Source organism: Orbicella faveolata, unplaced genomic scaffold, assembly GCF_042242905.1.
Source record: "Orbicella faveolata isolate gen_17 unplaced genomic scaffold, um_ofav_v1 contig_14, whole genome shotgun sequence".
Taxonomy (NCBI): Eukaryota; Metazoa; Cnidaria; class Anthozoa; order Scleractinia; family Merulinidae; genus Orbicella; species Orbicella faveolata.
Window position 1 is genome coordinate 4,923,928 of NW_028301541.1, and position 21,073 is coordinate 4,945,000.

At 39.4% G+C, this 21,073-nt stretch overlaps 2 protein-coding genes across 3 annotated transcripts in view; both read right to left on the bottom strand.

Annotated features, from left to right (window-relative positions):
* LOC110050334 (exosome RNA helicase MTR4-like) overlaps positions 1-16,119 on the bottom strand; it is a 63,154-nt gene extending 47,035 nt beyond the window's left edge. Inside the window, exons 1-9 of the mRNA XM_089286286.1 lie at positions 15,827-16,119; positions 15,385-15,451; positions 14,850-14,912; positions 13,416-13,528; positions 12,617-12,677; positions 12,111-12,224; positions 11,326-11,358; positions 11,161-11,218; positions 10,042-10,166 (exon numbers count right to left, since the gene is read on the bottom strand). Of these exons, the coding sequence (XP_089142412.1) occupies positions 10,042-10,166; positions 11,161-11,218; positions 11,326-11,358; positions 12,111-12,224; positions 12,617-12,677; positions 13,416-13,528; positions 14,850-14,912; positions 15,385-15,451; positions 15,827-16,044 (852 nt within the window). The 5' untranslated portion in view covers positions 16,045-16,119. The remainder of the gene's footprint in view (positions 1-10,041; positions 10,167-11,160; positions 11,219-11,325; positions 11,359-12,110; positions 12,225-12,616; positions 12,678-13,415; positions 13,529-14,849; positions 14,913-15,384; positions 15,452-15,826) is intronic.
* Positions 16,120-18,041: 1,922 nt separating this feature from the next.
* The window catches only part of LOC110068338 (uncharacterized), an 11,097-nt gene continuing 8,065 nt past the window's right edge, over positions 18,042-21,073 (bottom strand). Inside the window, exons 5-7 of one of the 2 annotated variants that reach the window (XM_089286291.1) lie at positions 20,843-21,073; positions 19,898-20,360; positions 18,042-18,570 (exon numbers count right to left, since the gene is read on the bottom strand). The exon at positions 20,843-21,073 is cut by the window's right edge and continues 526 nt beyond it. In XM_089286291.1, coding sequence (XP_089142417.1) covers positions 18,566-18,570; positions 19,898-20,360; positions 20,843-21,073 — 699 coding nt within the window. In that variant the 3' untranslated portion in view covers positions 18,042-18,565. Of the gene's footprint in view, positions 18,571-19,886; positions 20,361-20,842 lie in introns of those variants that run through there. The other variant, XM_089286290.1, reaches the window with a different exon arrangement.

Consider the following 21,073-nt stretch of genomic DNA (forward strand, 5'->3'; position numbering starts at 1 on the left):
ATTAGCTGTTCGATCGACTATAATGTCAATATTTTTCGAGACACCCCGATCGACCCGTAAATTAAGAGAAAAAAAGGGGGGCTGACCGGTTGTGTCGAACCGGTCTCTCGACAAAACGTTAGTTTATTCGAACATGATCAAAGAGCATTAATTTTGTAAACATAATATATACTTGTATCTAGCGGTCGCTGATTTAATTGGGCGAATCTTTCGATACACACGCTACTTTACTAATCGAAGGCATATTTCGATGCGAACTTAACGGTTTATTTTAGCACTAGCAGCATCGATAATACGGCCTATTTTAATGTTTTGGTTTCAAAAAGGAGATAGATTAACAGGAAAAAAAGGGGCTGATCTGATGTTGTGTCGAACCGGTCTGACGACAAAATATTAACGTTCGCGACGCGCAGCGCTTTTATCGCATGTGCGAAGGAGACAACATGACCGCCTTCCATAAAAGCAATACTTGTATCGGCTCGAACAACTGGGTCGCTGATATTCGCTTTTTGAAAACGCTGCATGTTCAAACGCTCAAACTTCGCTTTAAAAAGAGACCTTGAAAAGTTTATCGACCGCGGCATCGATAAATGGGCGAATCTTCCGATACACTCGGAATGTTATTAAGCAGTATTAAGTGATTTAGGGCCTCTTTATATGAGCCCGGTAACCGCGCTGGCTCGACTGTGTACTCTGCTTTGCTTGTTTCAGTTGTTGGTTTTCTTGGCTGGGCGAATCAGATTTCGATTTCCAACTAAAAATAATCAGCAATAAAAGGAAAAAAAAGAAAAGCCGTCCAAGACGGGTTGTCAAGTGTAGGAAAAGTGTCCTTGTCAGTGTTGAACCAGCGAATCTGACTAGCCGAATTCGGTTCGTCATTTAGTTAAAGCTCGATCACAAAATACTTGCAAAATATTGGTCGGGTATGATCAAGCAGCTGAATTTTCGCCGGAATATTATGGAATGAGGTCCTCGCCCATGAAAATGATGCCACCTCAATTTGCTCCTGTTCCTCTGTGGTGTGATCCTCGTCCAAGTTCGATTTCATGACGTTGATAATGCAGCGCGCGCGAATGTTGAAAGATCAACTTGAGTTATTTGAGCCGGTATAAACACTGGACGAATGTACCAAGGTTAAGTAGCTTGACCCTAGTAACTGTTTACCTTGCTAAAAGTTCAAATGTAAACACAGCGTTACAATTTTGATAGTGACAGTGACAGGAGGCAGATATTCTCAGTGAATACAAAGCACAGTGAACAGAGCACAAAGGACAAGGCAAAATGCACAAAGCCCCCCAGTACGTTTCTAGGCTCGTGGAGGCAGCGTGGTCGAGTGGTTAGGGCGCCGGACTTGAAATCCGGAGGTCGCGGATTCAAGTCCCGCTCTGACCACTTAGCTGGAGTTGTTTCTCGGTAGACCCTAGTTCAGCCCCTAGGAGAGAACAATTCGCATTTTGAGAACCGGTGTTGGCTCCCCTCGATCAATAAATATAAGTACCATTTCATTAAGTTAAAATTTGTTGGCTATTAAATCCGAAAACAAAACTTTTTTCGATTTGCTTACCTTTTATTATTTTTCATTGTTTTGAGTTCCGAGCTGATTGCGAACGATATTTTTTGCGGTAATTTTTTTTCCTTTGTTTGTTTGTTCTTTTGTTTCACCGAGATCTGGTCACCTATTGTCCAAGTTGCCTATTCATGTTTTGAAGCAAAATTCGCAAACAAAGATCTAAGCAAAGAATTTTTTTTTGACCAGCGCATGCTTAGATAAGTAGTTTAGAGAACATCCCACTAGGAAGCTCTCCAGAGGACTGTTAGCTATATATATAATAATTTAAGTTTCCCCCCAAATAAGGTAGGTTGCGAATGGTCGGCTCATCGACCTGTCGATTCTTTGTCTCCTCCCAGCTGCTCACCATCGCAATCTACTTTTCTTTTGCTGTTCTGTTATCATTTTATCTCCCAGGCTACCGAAAAATCGTTAACAGTTTTATAATGACAGCGTGTGCGATCTTTATTTCAGCGAAGTGTAACTACAATCACCTCGGTGTCCTCTTGTTTTCAGTTTTAGTACTGTATTTGCCCATCACCCATTAAAATCAACAAACATTATGTCGTGTGACATGCTGCGAATAAATCGTATCAGGGTGCGATTAACCATCAAAAAAGCAAGGCTCCAAAGCAAATACGGTCAACATATTTTAAATTCTCGCATAATTGTGTTTGTTGCAAACCCAGGGGGGGTACTCCGGATTTCAAGTGAGCATTTTTTAAATTACTCACACTTCTGGGACCATAACACACAAAGCACAAGTGATAACACACGTACTCTCTAAGTTTTTTTAACGCTTAGTTGACAAACTGACACAATAAATCGTTTAGTAATGAACCGCGCGGTGTGTGTTAATAGTGGTGGTGGTGGTGGGGGGGGGGGGGGGGTGGAGCTGACATGTTGTCTGTTTAATGTCTTATTTGAGGTTTTAAAAATTCGGTGGATATATATTTAGTTCTCTTCTTGCTAAGATTGCTAGAGTTTATAAACAACCACGAGGCAAGACAACGCAGTTGAACAACTGAGCTCGGAAATTCGCTGGCTTGCTAGTTATAGCAGCCATGCTCACCCCATTCCCGGGAAAACCTTAGTCACAACGACGATCAATGGGCGAATTAGAAATTTTTATGGTGAGGCTGTTGCCCGGTTCTCAAATATAGGTCTTATACCAAATTTTATTCCACTTTGTTTGTTTTAGGGTTTCAAACGGTTACTGTCTTATAAATTTAGTAATCTGTTTCTGAGGACAGCGCTTGTAACGATTACCGCTTCCGTTCCGTCATTCTTTTAGCGTGCGCTTTATGTTGCGTCTGGTTTTCTATAAATTTCAGAAAGCACTCGGGCTTCCATACGATCGCTCAAAACAGGATGGTCAAAACTTACATTAGGTTTTACCACTATTATTATTATATCTCTATCTTAATAAATTCAGAGGTGTCCTTTTTCCCTGGCTGAGCGGTCTTGATACATTGGTTATGATGAAAATAAGTTTATTAGTTTCTGTAACTATTCCGTGCTACCCTCTTCAAATAAAGTGTATTATTATTAATTTTATGATTATTACAATAGAGCTGTGTTCGTCAGGAAAATAAAGTAAATCTCTTTAGCGCCTTTTGAAACAAAGAATGAGAACACTGGGCTATGTTCAGTGTAAACTGATCTTGTAGCTAACGTCACAGTGGCTCGCGTGTGAGTGTAGCACATCTGGTTTGGAAAACCGGACAGAACATATAAACGTAAGTAGTCAAGCCACAACTATTATATTTTTCTTTTATGGTAGCCTTGTGTGAATTAGACCGCAAGATGCCCTCCTTCTTGCTAAATCTAGGGCACAGAATCTAGTGTATATGCAAATTACCCTTGCGCCTTTCATGTTTTGCTGCTCTCGCGCGGTATAAATTAAAAGGAAAGAAGGTCCTCGAGGTCTAGTCAGAAGTGTTTGTTGATATCAACTGCAATTTTCTGGCACTCGCTGCACAGCTTTACTAGCTGTGATTATGGCGTAGCTCAATGAAACACGTGTCGGCGCTTGGCCGAGTCAGTCAGATTCTTAAACCACGTGGTGCAGTCTGACATTTTATATTTGTAGAACAGTCCCAAGCTTTCAAAAAACACCAGATTGAATCAATTTCCCTAGGTAGAAGTCTTTTCTTGCCAAAAATTGTCACTGTAATGTTAGTTCTGCAAAATGCACTGTACATGTCAGTTTTCAGTTTTGACGGCATTTGCGAGCCAAGCTCGTTTCAGTTAACTAAAGAGCTTACTTTGACTGCTAGAAGTTTCATGACTTCACTTGAACGATTGACTGTTTTTTCTCAATTGCCTCTATTCGTTATAGGAGGTTTGACGAGTGAACCAAGGGATATTTCAAAAATTTGGTGAGTTATTTAAATATTTAACAGCATTACAATTTACCGTTTCATTTACCACGCTCTTATTCCCGTCTTGGGTTGTACGGCTTCGTTTCAATATATTTCGATAAGAAAATATGTGGCATCACCACTAGACCTAGACCACGAGTAATCCCTCTTTCGCTTACTCCCAGACGCTTACTCTGTCGAGTACGGTAAATAAACTGCGAGGAAAAAAATGGCCGCGAGACATCCTGGGGTTCGCCTGGCAATGGAGTTTTTCCTCGCGGTTTTCGAATCTCGCATCATGCACGACGGACTAAGCGAAGGAGCGTCTACTCGTAGTCTACACTAACAGGCGGACATCTGGTTGTGTAACGGGATATAAACAACCACGAAGTTTGCAAAAGCAGCGTTTTTGGCAAGCTCTCAAAAGGATAAGTAGGATTCATTTTACTGTGTGCACTCTCTCCTTTGCTCTAAAGTCCGCGTGCAATTTTTTGCAGGGTGAAATGCGAAAGCGAGCGAGCGGCCTCGCCGATCGTATGATCTCGCGCAAGACTGACTTCTCGCAATCTAGGATTCATTAGGCGCTTCACACGAGTAAAGCCTTCTTCCGTTACGTTCCCTTTCTTGCCGCTTGCCAGCCATAATAATAATGAAATCAACTGAAACTTGAAATCTTCCAGTTCCACTAAGTATCAAACTCATAGTTTCCACGATGTTTGGTCATTAAGCAACAGTTCTTATTCTTTAAAGTAAGCCATATATTTTGCTCACCATTCCTTTAATAGGCAAATTTTTGGCGCCTTGTTGACCCGGCGTTTAATCGACGCCCGTGCAAAAATAGGGTATTTTCCGTGATTCGTGAAAGGCCTTTGGTTTTCACGGTAAATGACAGGTAATGACCGGCAGCCGGTTGAGGTTTTCAAATCACTAAATGACCGACAGCTTGATATTTCAAATTTAGGGAATCGAACGACGCATCTACTTCAAACTATCTTTTGTCAATTTTTTTTGAGGGAAGGGCGGATGTGCACAGGCTAATTTTCAAATGCTAGCCTCCTGCGCAGACCGTTTTTGGGCTCGTCACGCAATCTTCTTACCCCAGGAACGCCTGCTAAAACCAAAGGCACATTCCTTTCCCTTTGTTTGCGCGCTTCCTGATCATGGCTTCGGACTTAAAACGCAGCGAAGTTTTGCAAGAGACTTTTAACGACTTTCGCTCGAAAATTTTCCAGTCGATAGATTTTTTTTAAATTTTACTGCAGTCAGATTATGCATATGGTTACTTGTGTCAGAAATGCACAAAAATTGGGGGTCACCGACTTCGTTTTAGAGATAAAGCGTGTGGAAAACTACCATGATTTTGAAAAATTGTCTCACGTAATTTAGCGGTGAGTCAACGGGAACGATCTTAGTCATATTTTGTAGAAGTGGGTCTGTTGCGTAAACTAATATTCTAAATGTTGCCAACTTTTTCACAAAACATAACTCCCCAAGAGTCATTTGAAACCGCCGCACAGATAAACGATAAAGCTCTCATAGATCTGGAAGGTTCTCAATCGACAAAAGATAGTTTGAAATGGACATGTTCCTTAAAATCATACATTCTGAAAACAAGAGTACATATGGGTTTTAAATTGCGTGACCAGTGTATGACCGTGACTGATCGTAATTTTCCCGGCAAAGGCAATCGAACGTTCGGAGATAGAACTCAATCGAACCGAATCGAACTCAATATTGAGTTCGATTGAGTTCGGTAATCGAACCAGATATCGAACAGGATTACGCGCCATTACAGCGCCGAGCTACAAACAACCAAACAAACTCTCAGAACTTTAAATTACTCAATTGAATTTACGTACAGTGACTTTCCTTGCCATTTAAAAGTAAATGGAGCTAAACTTTCGTTGATTACTCGTCGATGGAAGTGTAAAAGGGGCGAAAGGTTGACGATTACTGCCGGTTCACACAGAAAAATTGACCAACACGACAATTTCACCCGCGCTGTTTCAAGCCGTTACCGTGACCGTAGTCAGAGATAGGAGAATCCGGACCCCGCTAAGAGCCAATCAGATTGCAGGATTAGTTACCGTGCCCCCTTGGGAAAGAATAAATAATGATATATACTGAAGTAATTCGAGCCTTCAAAAACGTTTTATTGATTTTTTACACCGGTTAAAAAAATCAAGAGTTGAGAAATTAAAAGTTCGATTTAGTTCGATTGTCCAATTATTTTTGTGAGTTCGATTAGGTCTGATTGCCGAACTAAATCGAACTCAATCAATGAATTGAGTTCGATTGAGTGCGATTGGATTCGATTGACTATGCTGGGTAATTTTGCCACAGAGAGATGAGAAAATGAGGTAGATTTACCTTGATTTTTTTAGCTTAAACGTACACTTAACACCCAATTTTGACGACAATAAGACTCTTTCGCAATATTCCCATACTTCTCAAACACACTTTCAAAACAAAAAGTCAAATCGTTTGTATGGGTCCCCCCTGTGAAGATCATCAATCTTTGAAAAACAAGATTCTTTAAAACTGAATTTAGATTATTTCCTACAGGCTGAAGGCTAAGAAAGAAGAAATATCAGATAAGAAGAAAAAAACAAGCCGTGAAGAAAGATTAAAAAAGAAAGAAATAAAGAAGAAGAAAGGAGAAAGAAACAAGAAGACAGAAAAAAAGAAGAAAGAAAAAAGAAGAAAGAAAAAAGAAGAAAGAAAAAGGAGAAAGAAAAAAGAACAAGAAAGAAGAAAGAATGTCTTTGTATATAGCTTTTTATTTTTTACCAGCCATATTTATTTTCATAGTGTCGTTAGTTATTTTGCTTTATTGTAAATACAGATGTATTCGGGAAAGTGGCAGAGAGGCGGGACCCCCGGATCAGGCTGTAGTCCCGGCATTTGTAGTCCCGGCGGGGGTACCCGAATGGGTAACCACGCCGAGGCTACTATGCATGCACTATTATTTCAGTAGCATGTTTACCCTGGTTCGGGAAACCGCACAACGCTACTTTCCCGGCCCTCAGCTAGCAGGCTCAAGTGAAACAGTTGAGTTTGGCGTTGTCTAGCTGAGGGTTTTATTTTATGTATTTTATTTAATTTGGTGTCGTTTTGTTTGTCTCTGTCTGTCTGTCTGTCTGTCTGTCTGTCTGTCTGTCTGTTTGTATCACTGCATGTGTGACCGTCTGTTGGTTTGTATGTATGGCGTCTGTCTGTGTAACTGTGTATGTCGTTACTGTTATTTTGGCTCTCTTTTCGAACGTTATTGAAAACTTTTTGTAAATATTACCTAAATTAAGAAAATAACGTAATGTTCTTTTTTGGAAATTGTATTAAATTATCTATTGGTCTTTTTTATGTCAATGTGAAACAACTTGTGATTTTTTGTAAATACCATTATATCAGAAGAAATATTTTTTTTTATTTTCAAAGTTTTCTGTCACTGTTAAAAAATACTGTAATTTATGTCACAATTTGTCTTCATTTTTCATTATTTTAGTGGTTTTATTAATATTTGTAGATAGTTAATTTTCGTGCGTGTTCGTCCTTTACTTGGTTGTGCTGTGACATAAAAACAAAAATTATGGCATTCCTTTACGGCCCAGCAATTAAAAGCCTTGAACAAAACCACTTCTTCAACGTTCAACATATACTTAATCAATAAGAAATACAATTCAATAAATTGCACGCTCATCCAGTCGAGGAAACAGCCGGATCTTAACAACAACAGGAAAAATTCCGTTAGTTCTTGAAACGTTGGCAGACACTTCCCAAATGATTCAAAGACTCGCCGCTGTTCCACAGGACCAAGTTCGTATTGATATACCGCGTTTTTGAGAAGGGGAAGGGAAGGGGAAGGAAGAAAGGAGTTCCCATCCTTCCCCTCTCCCACCCCCCTCTTTTTTTTTCTTTTTTTTTTTGGCTCTCGCCCCATTTTCCGCGCAGACAAAACACTGAAAATCCCGTTCCTCGGTCTTTCTTTGCTTCCAAACGCGACGGAAACGCTTGCTGCGCAGGCTAGAAAAACGCTACACGCTTAAAATGCTCAAATTTCACTTTAAAAAAAGACCTTGAAGTTTATCGACGCGTGACGGCTAAATCGGTCCATAAATCTCCGGAACTTTTATTAGTCGAAAGTGGACTTAAACATGTTATTTTAGCAGCATCCATAGTACGGACTATTTTAATGTTTTGGTTTCAGAAAGAGGAGGAGAAATAAACAAGAAAAAAAGGGACTGACGTTGTATCGAACCGGTCTCAGGACAAAACGCTAGATTGTTCGAGGCTTGCAGCACTTTTTTCGCTTGTGCTAAAGAGGACACACGAACATTGTGTGACAACGTTGTAAATACAGTATAATATTACTTGTATCGGCTCGAACAACCTAGCGGTCGCTGATTTCAGGTCATTGAATTCACTTTTTGAAAACGCTTCACGCTCAAATGCTCAATCATCACTTTAAAAAAAGACCTTGAAAAATTTATCGACGACGGCATCGATAAATGCACGAATCTTCGATACACACGGAACTTTATAAATCGAAGGTGTATTCCGAAACAGTTTATCTTAGCACTAGCAGCATTGATATTACGTTCGGCTGTTTCATTGTTTTGGTTTCAAAAAGAAGGGGAGAAATTAACAGGAAAAAGGGGTCCGACGTAGTGTCGAATCGGTCTCACAGCAAAGTGTCACTTATCGCGACGCGCAAAGCCTTAACCGCTTGTGCTAAGGGGGCAACATGACAGTAGTGTGTTTAATTTTGTAAATACAAGACTTCTATCGGCTCGAACAACTAGCGCTCGTTAATTTTCAGTTCATTGAATTCGCTTTTTGAAAACACTACACGCTCAAATGCTCAAACTTCACTGTAAGAAAAGACCTCGAAAAGTTTGTCGACGGCGGCATCGATAAATGGTCGAATCTTCCGATACTCACGGAATTTTATTAATCGAAGATGGATTTCGATGCTTGAATGATTTATTTTAGCCCTAGCAGAACGGTTTATTTTAGCACTAGAAGCATCGACAGTACGGGCTATTTTAATGTTTTGGTTTCAAAAAGAAGGGGACATATTAAAAAAAAATTTAAAAAAAATTAAAAAAAAAAAAAAAAGAGCTGACTTCCTGTTGCACTCAACTCACCAATATGTCAGAAGCGCTTCCGATTCGCGTAGCGCGTTAATCGTTTGTGCTAACGCAACAACATCAATAATTCAGAGCTTTTTTTATGAATAAAATGCCTGTATCGGCTCGAACAACTAGCGGCTAATGTGATGCTTCGTTAATTTCATTGTCCGGCAAAACAAAAGGTTTCTTTTGTTTCGCGTTCGACAAAAAGATGCCGCTAGGAAAAGTGCCTTTTTTTGCATACGTTATTTCTCGAAAACGAAGAGCAACCCAGCGAAAAAAATTACAGGGCAATGTTTTTCAGCTGAAGTGAAGTCCACATGCAAAATTTCAGCTAATTTGGAGCAAAAAAAAAAAACAACCAAAATCGTCACTTATCCCCTTTTATGACTAGCTTCTTCATTTGTTCCTAGTGGCTCATCAGGCTGGCATTTACCTCTTATTTCTTTACCATGATTACACTAGAATTATTTTAACTCCCAGCCCTCCCCCCTCCCCGCCAGGATGAGATGCTAGTCCATTGCATGGTTATCCCCAATTAGATTACCCAGTAACCATTTATATGCCTTGGTGGGGAGAGGAACTTTGAAAGTAAAGTGCCTTGCATAAGAGCACAACGCAGTGAACCAGGCAAGGGTTCTAACTAGTACATGTACAAGTACATGAACTGTTCAGAATCAGTCCATGACGGCGAAGTATCCAAAAGATAAATTTCACTCAAGAAATTTCGCTTGAAATCTCATTTTGCAACAACTAAACCAAAACCAATGACGAGGGTACAAAATAATAAGTCCGCAGCACTTCATACTTTTGTTAAGTGTCCAATTTGTTATAGAACTATTGTTTGCATTCCTCAATGTAATTGGCTTAGTTAAAAAAAGATTGCTATTCTTTGTTCTCAAGAAATGTTCTGATTGGTTAACTCTTTTCCACGGGACCCAGTTTGAGCAGTTGCACATAATAGGAAAATATTTCTGGCTAGGAAATAAGTACACCATACCTGTTTGTGAAGATGCGCAATCCATTCAGCAAACTGCCTGGCATTAGGAATGGTTGCAGAAAGGAAGACATAGTGTACATTGTCTGGTAACAGAATGATGGTCTCTTCCCACACAACACCTCTCTCTGAAAACAGTTATTTGTACTTATTATTATAACAAACAAACTTGGTAAGCATTCAAATCACAGAATTATATCAATAGTGATCTAATCTGACCTAAACATCTTCTTATAGTTTACCAAAAACTAGCATAAATGTATGTGCAAACTTGCAAGAAGCAGCATTTTACTTTAAATTTCTTGTCTTTCCCCACGTTACTAGAATTTTACATGACGATGATTGTTACTCAATTGATGATGACTTAATCTACTGTATTTTATAAATTATAGACCAAAGCTTGGCTTTAATGTTAGAATGCTTGTATCTTGCTATATATTGGACAATTCAAGTGCAGTTACAGTTTGTGTTTAGTACATTTATGTTTGATTTAGTTTGTATTAGAGTTCACTTAATTGAATCCTCAAGGGACACTAAGTGTGGTTTTTCGTTGGCTGAGGAAAGAAAGAAGTGGAAAACATTTTCCTCGCACACGGCTGGGCGTCTGGGTACAGGTGTGCGGGGGGTTCAGGTCACGTGGCTTGTGTAAGGTTTCAGTTTCTGTTTTACCATCCACCATTGCCTGACATGCCCCACCCACCCACCCATGATGTACTTGTAGAATGTGTTAAGTTGAGGTGAAGTTATTCTCTAGCCACTTTTTGTGTCATTCTAAGACAATTATGTTCTTATGTTAATAAATGTCAGGCTGTGTGGTTCGGCTTGGCATGGCTCCCAGCAGTGTGTGAGAAAGACTTTATCCTTAATCAAACGATAAGTTCTATGTGTAGATGCATACATCTTTTATATATTTTTGGCCGTGTGACAATTTTCTCAGTGAATTTTTATCTTTTACACCTTTTGTATTTTTACTTATGTGTTCTAATAACAGGACCTCCTTTGATACCAGTGTTTATTATACTGACGAGGTTATCCTGCATAAATATTATTATTACTGTTATTAGTATTATTATTATTGATATTATTAAAATTCTCTACAGCTTAGTTAACTACAGTACCTACCTTTATCTCTCATGTAGTGAATTTCATCAAACACTACCCAAGCAACTTCTCTCATTATCTGTCATGAAGAACATAAAAAACTGAAATTTATTTAATGTCATCTTTGAGGCTTCTTGTTTAATGAGCCGCACTTTGTTTTTGAGCAGAAATTCTTTACATTCTTACCTCAGAACCTCTATACAGCATATTTCTCAGAATCTTGAAGAAAGCATAGAAGTATAACTTGTCAGAATAAAAGGTATTGGGTGTTCATCACAACACTACAAAGATTACATTGTAAGTTAAAAAAGTATTAAAAAAACCCTGAAACCTTGTATACTATCAACCATACATGAAGTGTGTTGTCAAATAACTTGTGATGATATAATAACCACAACAAAATTTCAGAAAAACTTTAGCTGAAAGTTTATTTCTTTTTATAACTTAAAAATAGTTAAAACTGTCTACAAGATCCATAACAGAAGCAGCCCATTCAAGTACATGTACACCTTTGGAACACACAAATGATGCACGCTATCCAAATATATTACACCAGATATGTAGTACGGGGCTGTCATTAAGATTTGAGTCACCTGTAGACTTGATCTTCACACCTGTAACAAACCTTTTACATGTACTTTATGGGTGAACTGTATCAGCTGCAGGCTAGCAACATCAAGGGCTCATCAAACATACTCAGTCATAACAGGTGTTATGGGCTATGAACCTTATTGACGGCCTTTTAGCTAACAGGGTTGTATTGCCCAGCCATTATGCTTAGTAAACTCTTGAAAAGAATTTTGGACTCCCAACAATATTTATCCAGGTTGCATGATTTACTACACAGTGTTTGAGCCACACATAGCATAAACTGACATAGCTAAGACAAACAAAAATTACCATTATATTAATTTATTGAGTGTACTGAATAATTTATTACATGAATTTAATATAACTGTATGTACAATTACCTCTGTGGTCATGACCAGGGCACTAGCACTGGGATTGATTGTGACATCTCCTGTCATAAGGCCAACATCTTGGAATTCTTCGTATAACTCACGATATTTTTGGTTACTCAGAGCCTTTAGGGAAACACAAGAGTTACAGGCTTCTATGATAAGTTAGGAAATTTTCTAGATGCATGGATGGAATGTAAACTACTGTTAATTGTCCTCATCAGTATCAGCTGCCCTTACTGTCTACAATGAATGTTTAAGCAAAAACAACAAACCAGTACATAAGGTATGATGTTCCAGATTTACATGTACATACGCATGTACATGTACAGGCCAATCAGAGAGCAAAAAAAAAAAAAAAAAAAAAAAAAAAAAAAAACACAGAAACTGCTACAAACTGCTAACAGTGTTAGCTACGTAACCTTAAAATGTTAATAACAAGCTACCTGCTTAACTTCTTACATGCATTTTGTACATTTAGAAGAACAAAGACAAGGTGAAACGTGTCTTTCACATACCTTTATCGGTGTAGTATAGATTACTCTCTGCTTGTTCTGTAGTGACATAGCAATGGCATACCTAAACAAAAATAAGAAGTACTAACTAATTCTCATTCACATAAACTAATTACATGTGTATGTTTAGTTACTGTTTTAGTTACTGTACTGTATATGTATATGTTGCAGTTCAATATTACCCTTGGCACAATTTGAAATTTTCCTTTGTTTCAAAGACGTCATTAATTAGTAAATATTATCATACACCAGAACAAAGAAAAATACTAAATTGTAACAAAGTAAAATTAAGCCACAATACAACCACACATAAATCAAGTGCAAAAGGCACTTGTGAAGGTTGAGTATACATGTATGCACCTGTGCCAAAGAGGCCTTACGATGTGACGGCACAAAAGACTGAAAAAAAAAATAGTGCTTCTCCCCCTAGATGGATGCCTCCCTCCCAACAGACCTCCCCAGCCCCTGAATTCTGTCAGGTTGACCTACAGCTAACTGGTACCAATTTACTCTCCTGTGTGAACAAGGGCACTGTGAGAGTAGAATGTCTTGTTCAAAAATGTGCAAAAAATGACCCATGCCATCATTATAATCCAGGCTGTGTCTCTGTTTCAAAATGAGTCCTCATGCAAAACCTTTTATATAAAAATGACTTTGATTTACATGAAAATGAACATTTAGGCAGAACACATTTTCACATTAACGGTTTCCCATGAAAACGCGTTTTGACACAGAGGCAAGAGCCCACTTGGAAATGGGCTATTAGCTTTTAAGCCTGAATTTTTCACAGAAATGTTCTTACTCTGCCACAACTGTTTTCCCAGCCGATGTATGTGCAGATACCAAAACAGACTGGTTGTTTTCCAGACATTTCAGTGACTCTTTCTGGAAAGGATCCAGAATGAAAGGGTATTCCTGGCAAGATATTAAACAAAGAGGTTTTTTAGAATGGACAGTTCATTTCAGCTTAGTGGGCTAATTATACCCCACCACACCCCTCTCACACAACACAAACAAAAACCAGTCAGTGAATCTGTTTGGGTATCTTTGTAATCAAACAGGATCTTCCTCTAACAGGAATCCTATAATGTATCAGTGCAATGTTCCAATATCAATTTACTGTTTGTTTGGGAGAGATTGCAGCTTTCAATTCAAATTTGCTTGATATGCTGTTAAGTTCCATTTCCCAACAATACAGATTTCTCATTGAAAGAACAACTTCTGGTTTGACTGTAACAAGGAACCACAAAATACCTGAGGGCTTGAGGAATGCGTTCAAGGCTGCAGAGTAAAACTGATCAACTGTTTACAATGGACCTTTTGGGCAATATGGCTATCTTTGAATTCCAAGTTTCAAATAGCTATTATGGGATACTCAGTGGGTAAATTAGTATGTATTTGTCCCTTAAGCATCCCATAATAACTATTTGAAACAAAATGGCCAGGCCAGCATATCAAAGAAAAGGTTCATTGCTTTGACAGTAATACTGTTGTTGCTAAATGCTCTATTTTTGTGCTCCAATTTAGCAAACAAGTCAAAAGAATCTGTATACCGGTAACTTTAAACAAGTACATTAGTAAGAATGAAGATTTTCGGCTAATAAATATGTAGATAACGGACTCATGGATCACCTGGAAAAGTTGACACACTTTCACTGTGTATGGCAGGGCAGGAAAAAAAAATAGAAATCCACTTGACCAGTGGGCCAGTAAATTTTAGTTTTCACTTGCCCCCACTTAAATATCACTTTCCAATGTGGCTGCCAGTATGGAAATTAAAGGACAAACGTGAACCAAGTATGCTTGGATTCCTAACTAATCCGAGCATTCAACCTAATGGTTAACTACATGTAATCTTACTAGTCTTAGTTTTGAAATAGTTTCGGACTGGAAATTATAATTTATCAAGCTTACATTTTTTTTTTTTTCAGACTCACAAGACTACTGAATGAGGCTAATTTCACTTGCCCAGCGGGCCACTGAACAACTATTTTCACTTACCCAAGAGCAAAATCTACTTGCCCAGGGCAATCAGAGCTGGGGTTTTTCCCGCCCTGTATACATGACCTAACATTTTTATGTCATTTGTCTTTGATCAACCTTGTATTTGAATTGTGCAAAAAAGTAGATATACATTGTATCTTGTTTGTACAATATGTGGATATTGAGTAAGTGAATAAATGAAACGTATACTGTATTTTGCAAATACTATGTGAATCTGTATAAAATAACCAACCTTAGCAGGTTTTGTTGTCTTCTGGACCAAGGGAACATATTCACATCCTTCAGGTACTGCAACCTTTTCAATGACAATGAAAAATCTTTAAGTCTGGCTCAGTATAATATCCATGCCCACCCCAAGGAGGGTTATTGGAAATCCTAAGGGAGGAGGGGTATTCTCCAGTTTTAGCTGGGATATATTCAGTCATGTGATGTATATAGACCAATGGTGCATAAGTGAAATTATTGAGTGGATAATTTATAACTCATTATTATGTTATTGTTATGGTATCATAATTATTTCTCATGTTTCAAACTTCAATAACCATAATAGGTCACTTTCGACATATTAAAATTCAGCTTGATAGTGAGGCCCAGAGGACACAAACTTAAGAAATGAATAAACATGGTCATTCAATTTCTTTTGCTTGTGTCCTCTAAAGCCTTACTGCCAAGCTGAATTTTAATTTATCGAAAACGGTGTTTTCAAATACTATTGCGGGATCCTTATCACTCAAGAGAGAGAAAGAGAGAAAAATAATCACACTCACCTCATGATTACATGCTTCAATAGTTTCAACACTTATTACATTCACACGAGGAATTGATTCCACAAGGCTGCATGGGAATAATAATGGACAAAAAACACAATTGTCTAAATTTTTCCTAGTTTCCTTTCACAGAGGTGTAAGATGTAAGGACCAGCTGAGTCTGTACCCCTCAATTTTTTGCCCTTAATCGAAGGATAACTTAAGAATTCAGGCAATTTTTAAAGGTATATTTGAGTTTTAAATGAAATCAAGTTTACCTTCGATAACCAAACTCAGCCAAATGGACTATGTCATATCGATCCTGAGCTCGATTTCGCTCCATAGATTCATTAAAAATCTTGCTCGATAAGCCTTATCTGAGAGCCATCATACATGGCATAGTATCACTTCTTACTAAACACATGAAGAATATGTCAAGAAATATAAAGAATTTAAGTCTTACCTCTCTAAATCGTCTAGTTTCGCTTTCTTTGCTCCAGACTCTTCCAAAGTGAGGTCGACGATATCCGGCGTAAAATCTCTTTTCTCCCCAATATGTGAAACATCTGTAGATTTTGATGGACCATCTTTTTTGTCTTTTTTACCCTTTTTGTTACTGTTTTCTCCGGAATCGTCCTCGAAAACTGCAAATATATCGTCTTCACCAAAGGCGTCCGCCATGTTTCACGTGTGTGTATTGGGTAAGACCGCTGAGAGTGAAAATTTTTCAGGCGCGCGAAGGTTGTCGGGTATAAGCAATACACTATTGCCGCTAATACAACTCCGTAAGGGCTTCCGTTCTGGATGGGCTTATAAACGGAGGGGCTTATATCTGAGGGGGCTTGTAACCGGAATAAAAAAAAAACGTTTCGAAACGAGCTGTAGCTGCACATGAAGTACAAATTGACGTCAGTGTTTCATGCGTAACGAATTTCGTTATAACAGACTACTTTGACAATGTTATGACGAAATTCATTGTCAATAACAGTACAGACGCCTAACAAAAACTGACGAGAATTTGTTTTTTTACAATAACAAAATGGCAGATATAGCAGAAGGGATAAAATTAGTCGCATAAATTATAAATTCATGTCTCTGTCCGCTTATTGACAATGAAAATTAACCAATGAGCGTTCGAGAATTTCTGCGGTTATGGTAAAAATAGCTTTTTCATTTTCTGGTAATTGAGCTTTAAAACATCTCAAAACAAGGAAAGCTAGAGGAGGGGCTTATATCCGTGGGAGGCTTATAACCGGATGTAATTTTTTGTTTTACAGCTAGATGGGCGGAGACGCTGTGAATAGTCTAATGTTAACTAGGATCATAGGTGACACGCGTCCTTCATACTCCTCAGTATGATTTCATGGTGATGAATGAAGACAAATTTAGACCAGAAAAAAACTGTGGGCTCAAATACTTCTTGGAAACAGAAATGATCAGAACAACCCTTCCCCCCCCCCCCCACCCCCCGCCCTCTGTTCCCGTTAGACGCATGGTAAATACGCACTATTACAAGAACTTTGAGGTACCGTCCTCACCACGCCGGAGAAATTTAAAAACGTAGCTTTATTTCTACACTAACAGTATACCGTCTACACTAACCCGTCATAAAAACGGAGCTTTATTTCTACACTAACAGCATACCGTCTACACTAACCCGTCATAAAAACGGAGCTTTATTTCTACACTAACAGCATACCGTCTACACTAACCCGTCATAAAAACGGAGCTTTATTTCTACACTAACAGCATACCGTCTACACTAACCCGTCATAAAAACGGAGCTTTATTTCTACACTAACAGCATACCGTCTACACTAACCCGTCATAAAAACGGAGCTTTATTTCTACACTAACAGCATACCGTCTACACTAACCCGTCATAAAAACGGAGCTTTTCGAAAACGATGACGTCACGATAATCACGTGATTACCCTGCACGAGTTTTCCTCAAACACAAATCCAAAATGGCCGGTGGTTGTGCGTTTTCAAACTTCTCCGGCGTAGTGTGTACGGAAAATATTTGAAGCGTTTTCGGAGTGAAACCTCCGTTTTCAAATTTTTCCGGCGTAGTGTGGACGGGGTTTGGGTATATATCATCTTTGTGATAAGTGAATAGGAAAAAATTCAATCTCGCTAACTCTTGTTACAATCTACGATTTCTGGAGTTTCGGATCGCTGGAAAAAAAATTTAACTGATCGTTAAGATCATATGGATACCACTCTCTAGAGAGTGTAGTGACCGTTGCCAGGATGAACGGCGTTAGTCTTTGATCCAGGCCTTCTCGGGCAGTTTATATTCTGTAGCAATGGTGGTCGAAAGCCCCGGAAACTTTTCGGGCCCGTAAAGCCATTTTTAGTCCATCTGTATCTAAAAACGGAGAAGTGTATACGCCTGAAACTTCTTGTATGAAGGGAAATTCTCTTCATATTAAGAATACGTGAATAAAAAAGCTCTGTAATCGTAAGGTTCGAGATTTTGCTATGGCTTTACGGGCCCGAAAAGTTTTCAGGGCTTTCGAGAAACGGCCCCCTCGTCGTTGAATTGTGTGCAGTGATTTTCTTGCTCTTCGCGCTCCTCAAGTCACCGAGCGCCTGGTTTCAATGAACTATATATTCTGTATTTATTGCAAAGCAGTTAAAGCATTTCCTCATTGGAAATTGGCAAATGTAAAGGATTGGCGTAGATAAATAGACACCTTTATTTAAAAGTAAACAGTTAAAGGTAAAAATATCAGGGTAGTCCCTTCAGGGAGCTTACAAAGCATCTGTGCTATCAATAGGAGTCCTGAAGCTATTACCTAACATAGATTACAGAATTATAGGATATACACAAAAATAAAAACAGAAATATAGGAAAGTATATTACAACAAATATCAAAAGCCTATAACTACCATAGTAATATCTTCAAATTTATGTACATTTACAGAATTTATTAAAAACAGTACCTCAGTGATAATATATCGTATGAACATGATAAATAGAAAATTCTTCTCGGCGCGCGTTAAAAATCTCAACGCACTTAAAATGATTAATATATGTAAAGATAAAAACGTTTTTTGGCGTATTTTGAGTCTCTGTTTCATTCTTTCGTACTTAGTAGCCAGCTATCTATCATGTCCAACAACCATTCCCAGCCCTGGTAACTTTCTATTGCTATTAACCTTTGGATAGTCTGACGCACTGTGCTGATCTTTAATCTCAACCTAGGAAATAAAAAAAAAACCAAGTAGAACGCGTCAGACAGGGCATAAAAATTAGTTGAAATCGACTAGATTCTGTCTTTCGTTTAATAAATGAGACTCACTGAATGGGAGCCGGAGGGGTGGCGCGGTGGCCTCATGGCCCGGCAGGGCTACTTCCCTACATGGGCTATATGATGTGCGGCCCTAAAGGATATGGTTTTTCAGCCGTTAGGGTATTGTTTAATGCACTCTAATCTTGAATTGGGTATGCTTTTGTAGAAGCAGCTTCTTTTTCATCATTGTCGATAGGACCATCAACAAAAGCCCTTCACAAATTATGTTTAGGGCAACTGTGCCAGCCGCAACGGTCACAAATAGGGTATCAAAGTTTTGGTCAAGTCAAATAGGGTAGGGAATGGTAGACATCTTTCCTGTAAAGAATAACTGAAATGTACTGAATTGATTCCATTTTTTAAAGACTTTAATCACTTTTGGACTGTAAGGAATCCTTGCTATGGGCGTTGCTATGTTGAAATACAACCACCAGTGTGCAGATTTCAGCGTAAATCAAGGAGTGATTAGAGAAAAATCGTTTCAAAATACGTTTTGCAAATGCTCAGTTCATGTTTCGGAAATTTTGGTTTTTTTTTTTAATGGGGAGATACCAGGAGCCCCTAGGGAAACTTTATATTTCAGGGTATAAGACCACCAAAAGGGACTAGACTAATCCCCGACTTACACAGCTCATTCGTCCCAATCTCGTTCCCAGAGTCTTCGTTCCACTTGACCAGCGGTGGGAAAACGAGAGCCCTGGGAGCAACCATTTTGAAATAACCGAATTCTGGTGATTCTGCCCCGCCGGTTTCACTGCGCAGTCTGTATCTATGGCGCATGCCTGAAATGGTTGCTCCCAGAGCTCTCGTTTTCCGACCGCTGGTCAAGGGGAACGAAGACTCTGGGAACGAGATTGCATTCGTCCTGGTTAGGATTCATCTTTTGACTTACGCGACAGCCTTCTCGGGCCATAGCTAGGCCACCATAAACTTGGAAATTCAAACCTGCTCTATTACAAAATGAAGAATCCTGTCGATCTTAAACGTCATAAAATGTTAATTTCTCAGAGGAATTTACATCTGACGAAACTTAAACTTCAGAAGGCAAAATGAGCTCGTTGCATTTGATGCAACTCCAATAACTCTTACAATCTCGGAATTTTTGGATGCCGGTAGCGGTGAGGGTAGCAGTGGTTGGGCAGGCAGGCAGGCAGGCAGGAAGGGGAAAGGGGCAGAGGGGACAGAAACCCAAGCCTTGTAAACAGCGTTGAAGGAGCTTACTCGCTAGCACTGACCTGCATGTTCCCAGCTTTCTTCGGATGAGTCAGATGTTGTCAACTTCGTTTCGGGAGGGCGGGAAGACGAGAGACCCTGGGAACGACGTTGAGATATTATGTTCAGATTGCTCCTCCGTCTTTGGGTCTCAATTGACAGGCTTGGGTCGGTTGCCGTGCTCTCTATTTCGTCATACCCTCGACGCCTTGTCGATCTGTTAGGCCGTGCGCATGCGCAGTGAAAACGGTTGCGAAAAAGGTGGGTAGCTTTACAAAGGAAAACCACAAGTGTGTGACACGCCAACATGACCAGCAGAACCTCTACCCGTACTTCAAATTGTTTATCCTCGGTAAGTTGCATGATTGCCAATGTGCATAGAACCAATAGATAAACGGACTCTGCGAGGTTAGCACGAGCGCGTAAATAAGGGTGACAGTAATTATGAACGGCCAAGATTACAACGCACTCGAAGATCATCAGGATCTAGGGAAGAAAAGAAATGAGAAACATTACCTCACTAAACCCTACACAAAAACCTAAGTTCACATTGTGGCCTCAGCTCGTGGTTAGTGCGCTCGTCTCAGCATCGGATCGAGCGGTCCTGGTTCGAGCCCTGGCCGGAGACATTATATTGTTTTCTTGGGCAAGAAACTTTACTCTCAAAGTGCCTCTCTCCACCCAGGTGTATAAATGAGTACTGGCGAATTTAATGCCAGGGGTGACCCTGCGATGGACCAGCATCTCATTCAGGGGGAGAAGAAATACTCTTAGTCGCTTCATGCTACAGACGGGAGATAAGCGCCGGCCTGATGAACCACTTGACTCGCATGCAGACTTTTAAGTTCACGTTGTACCAAGGGAACAAGTCTTACAAATTGTTTGGGTTCACGTGCATGTACATCTTCAAATTCGCGGGCTTGAACCCCTCAGTTAAGCAATCCGGTCCCTGATTTACTTTGCCTTACCGTTTTTGCTTTCAAGTCTAAAACCGCGACATAAGTGGCGACCAGGAGTACCCTACGACACAAATCCACTGACCACCACCAACAGCACTCGGGGCGCAAGCCACTTCTCAGTGTATTTGCATATTGAGGATCAACCCTCCAGAAGCCTTTGGTTAAAAGAAACACCATGATTGGCGGAGGGATCACCAGAAACACAAGCACGAGAATAGCGATTACTGCCATTGGTAGATG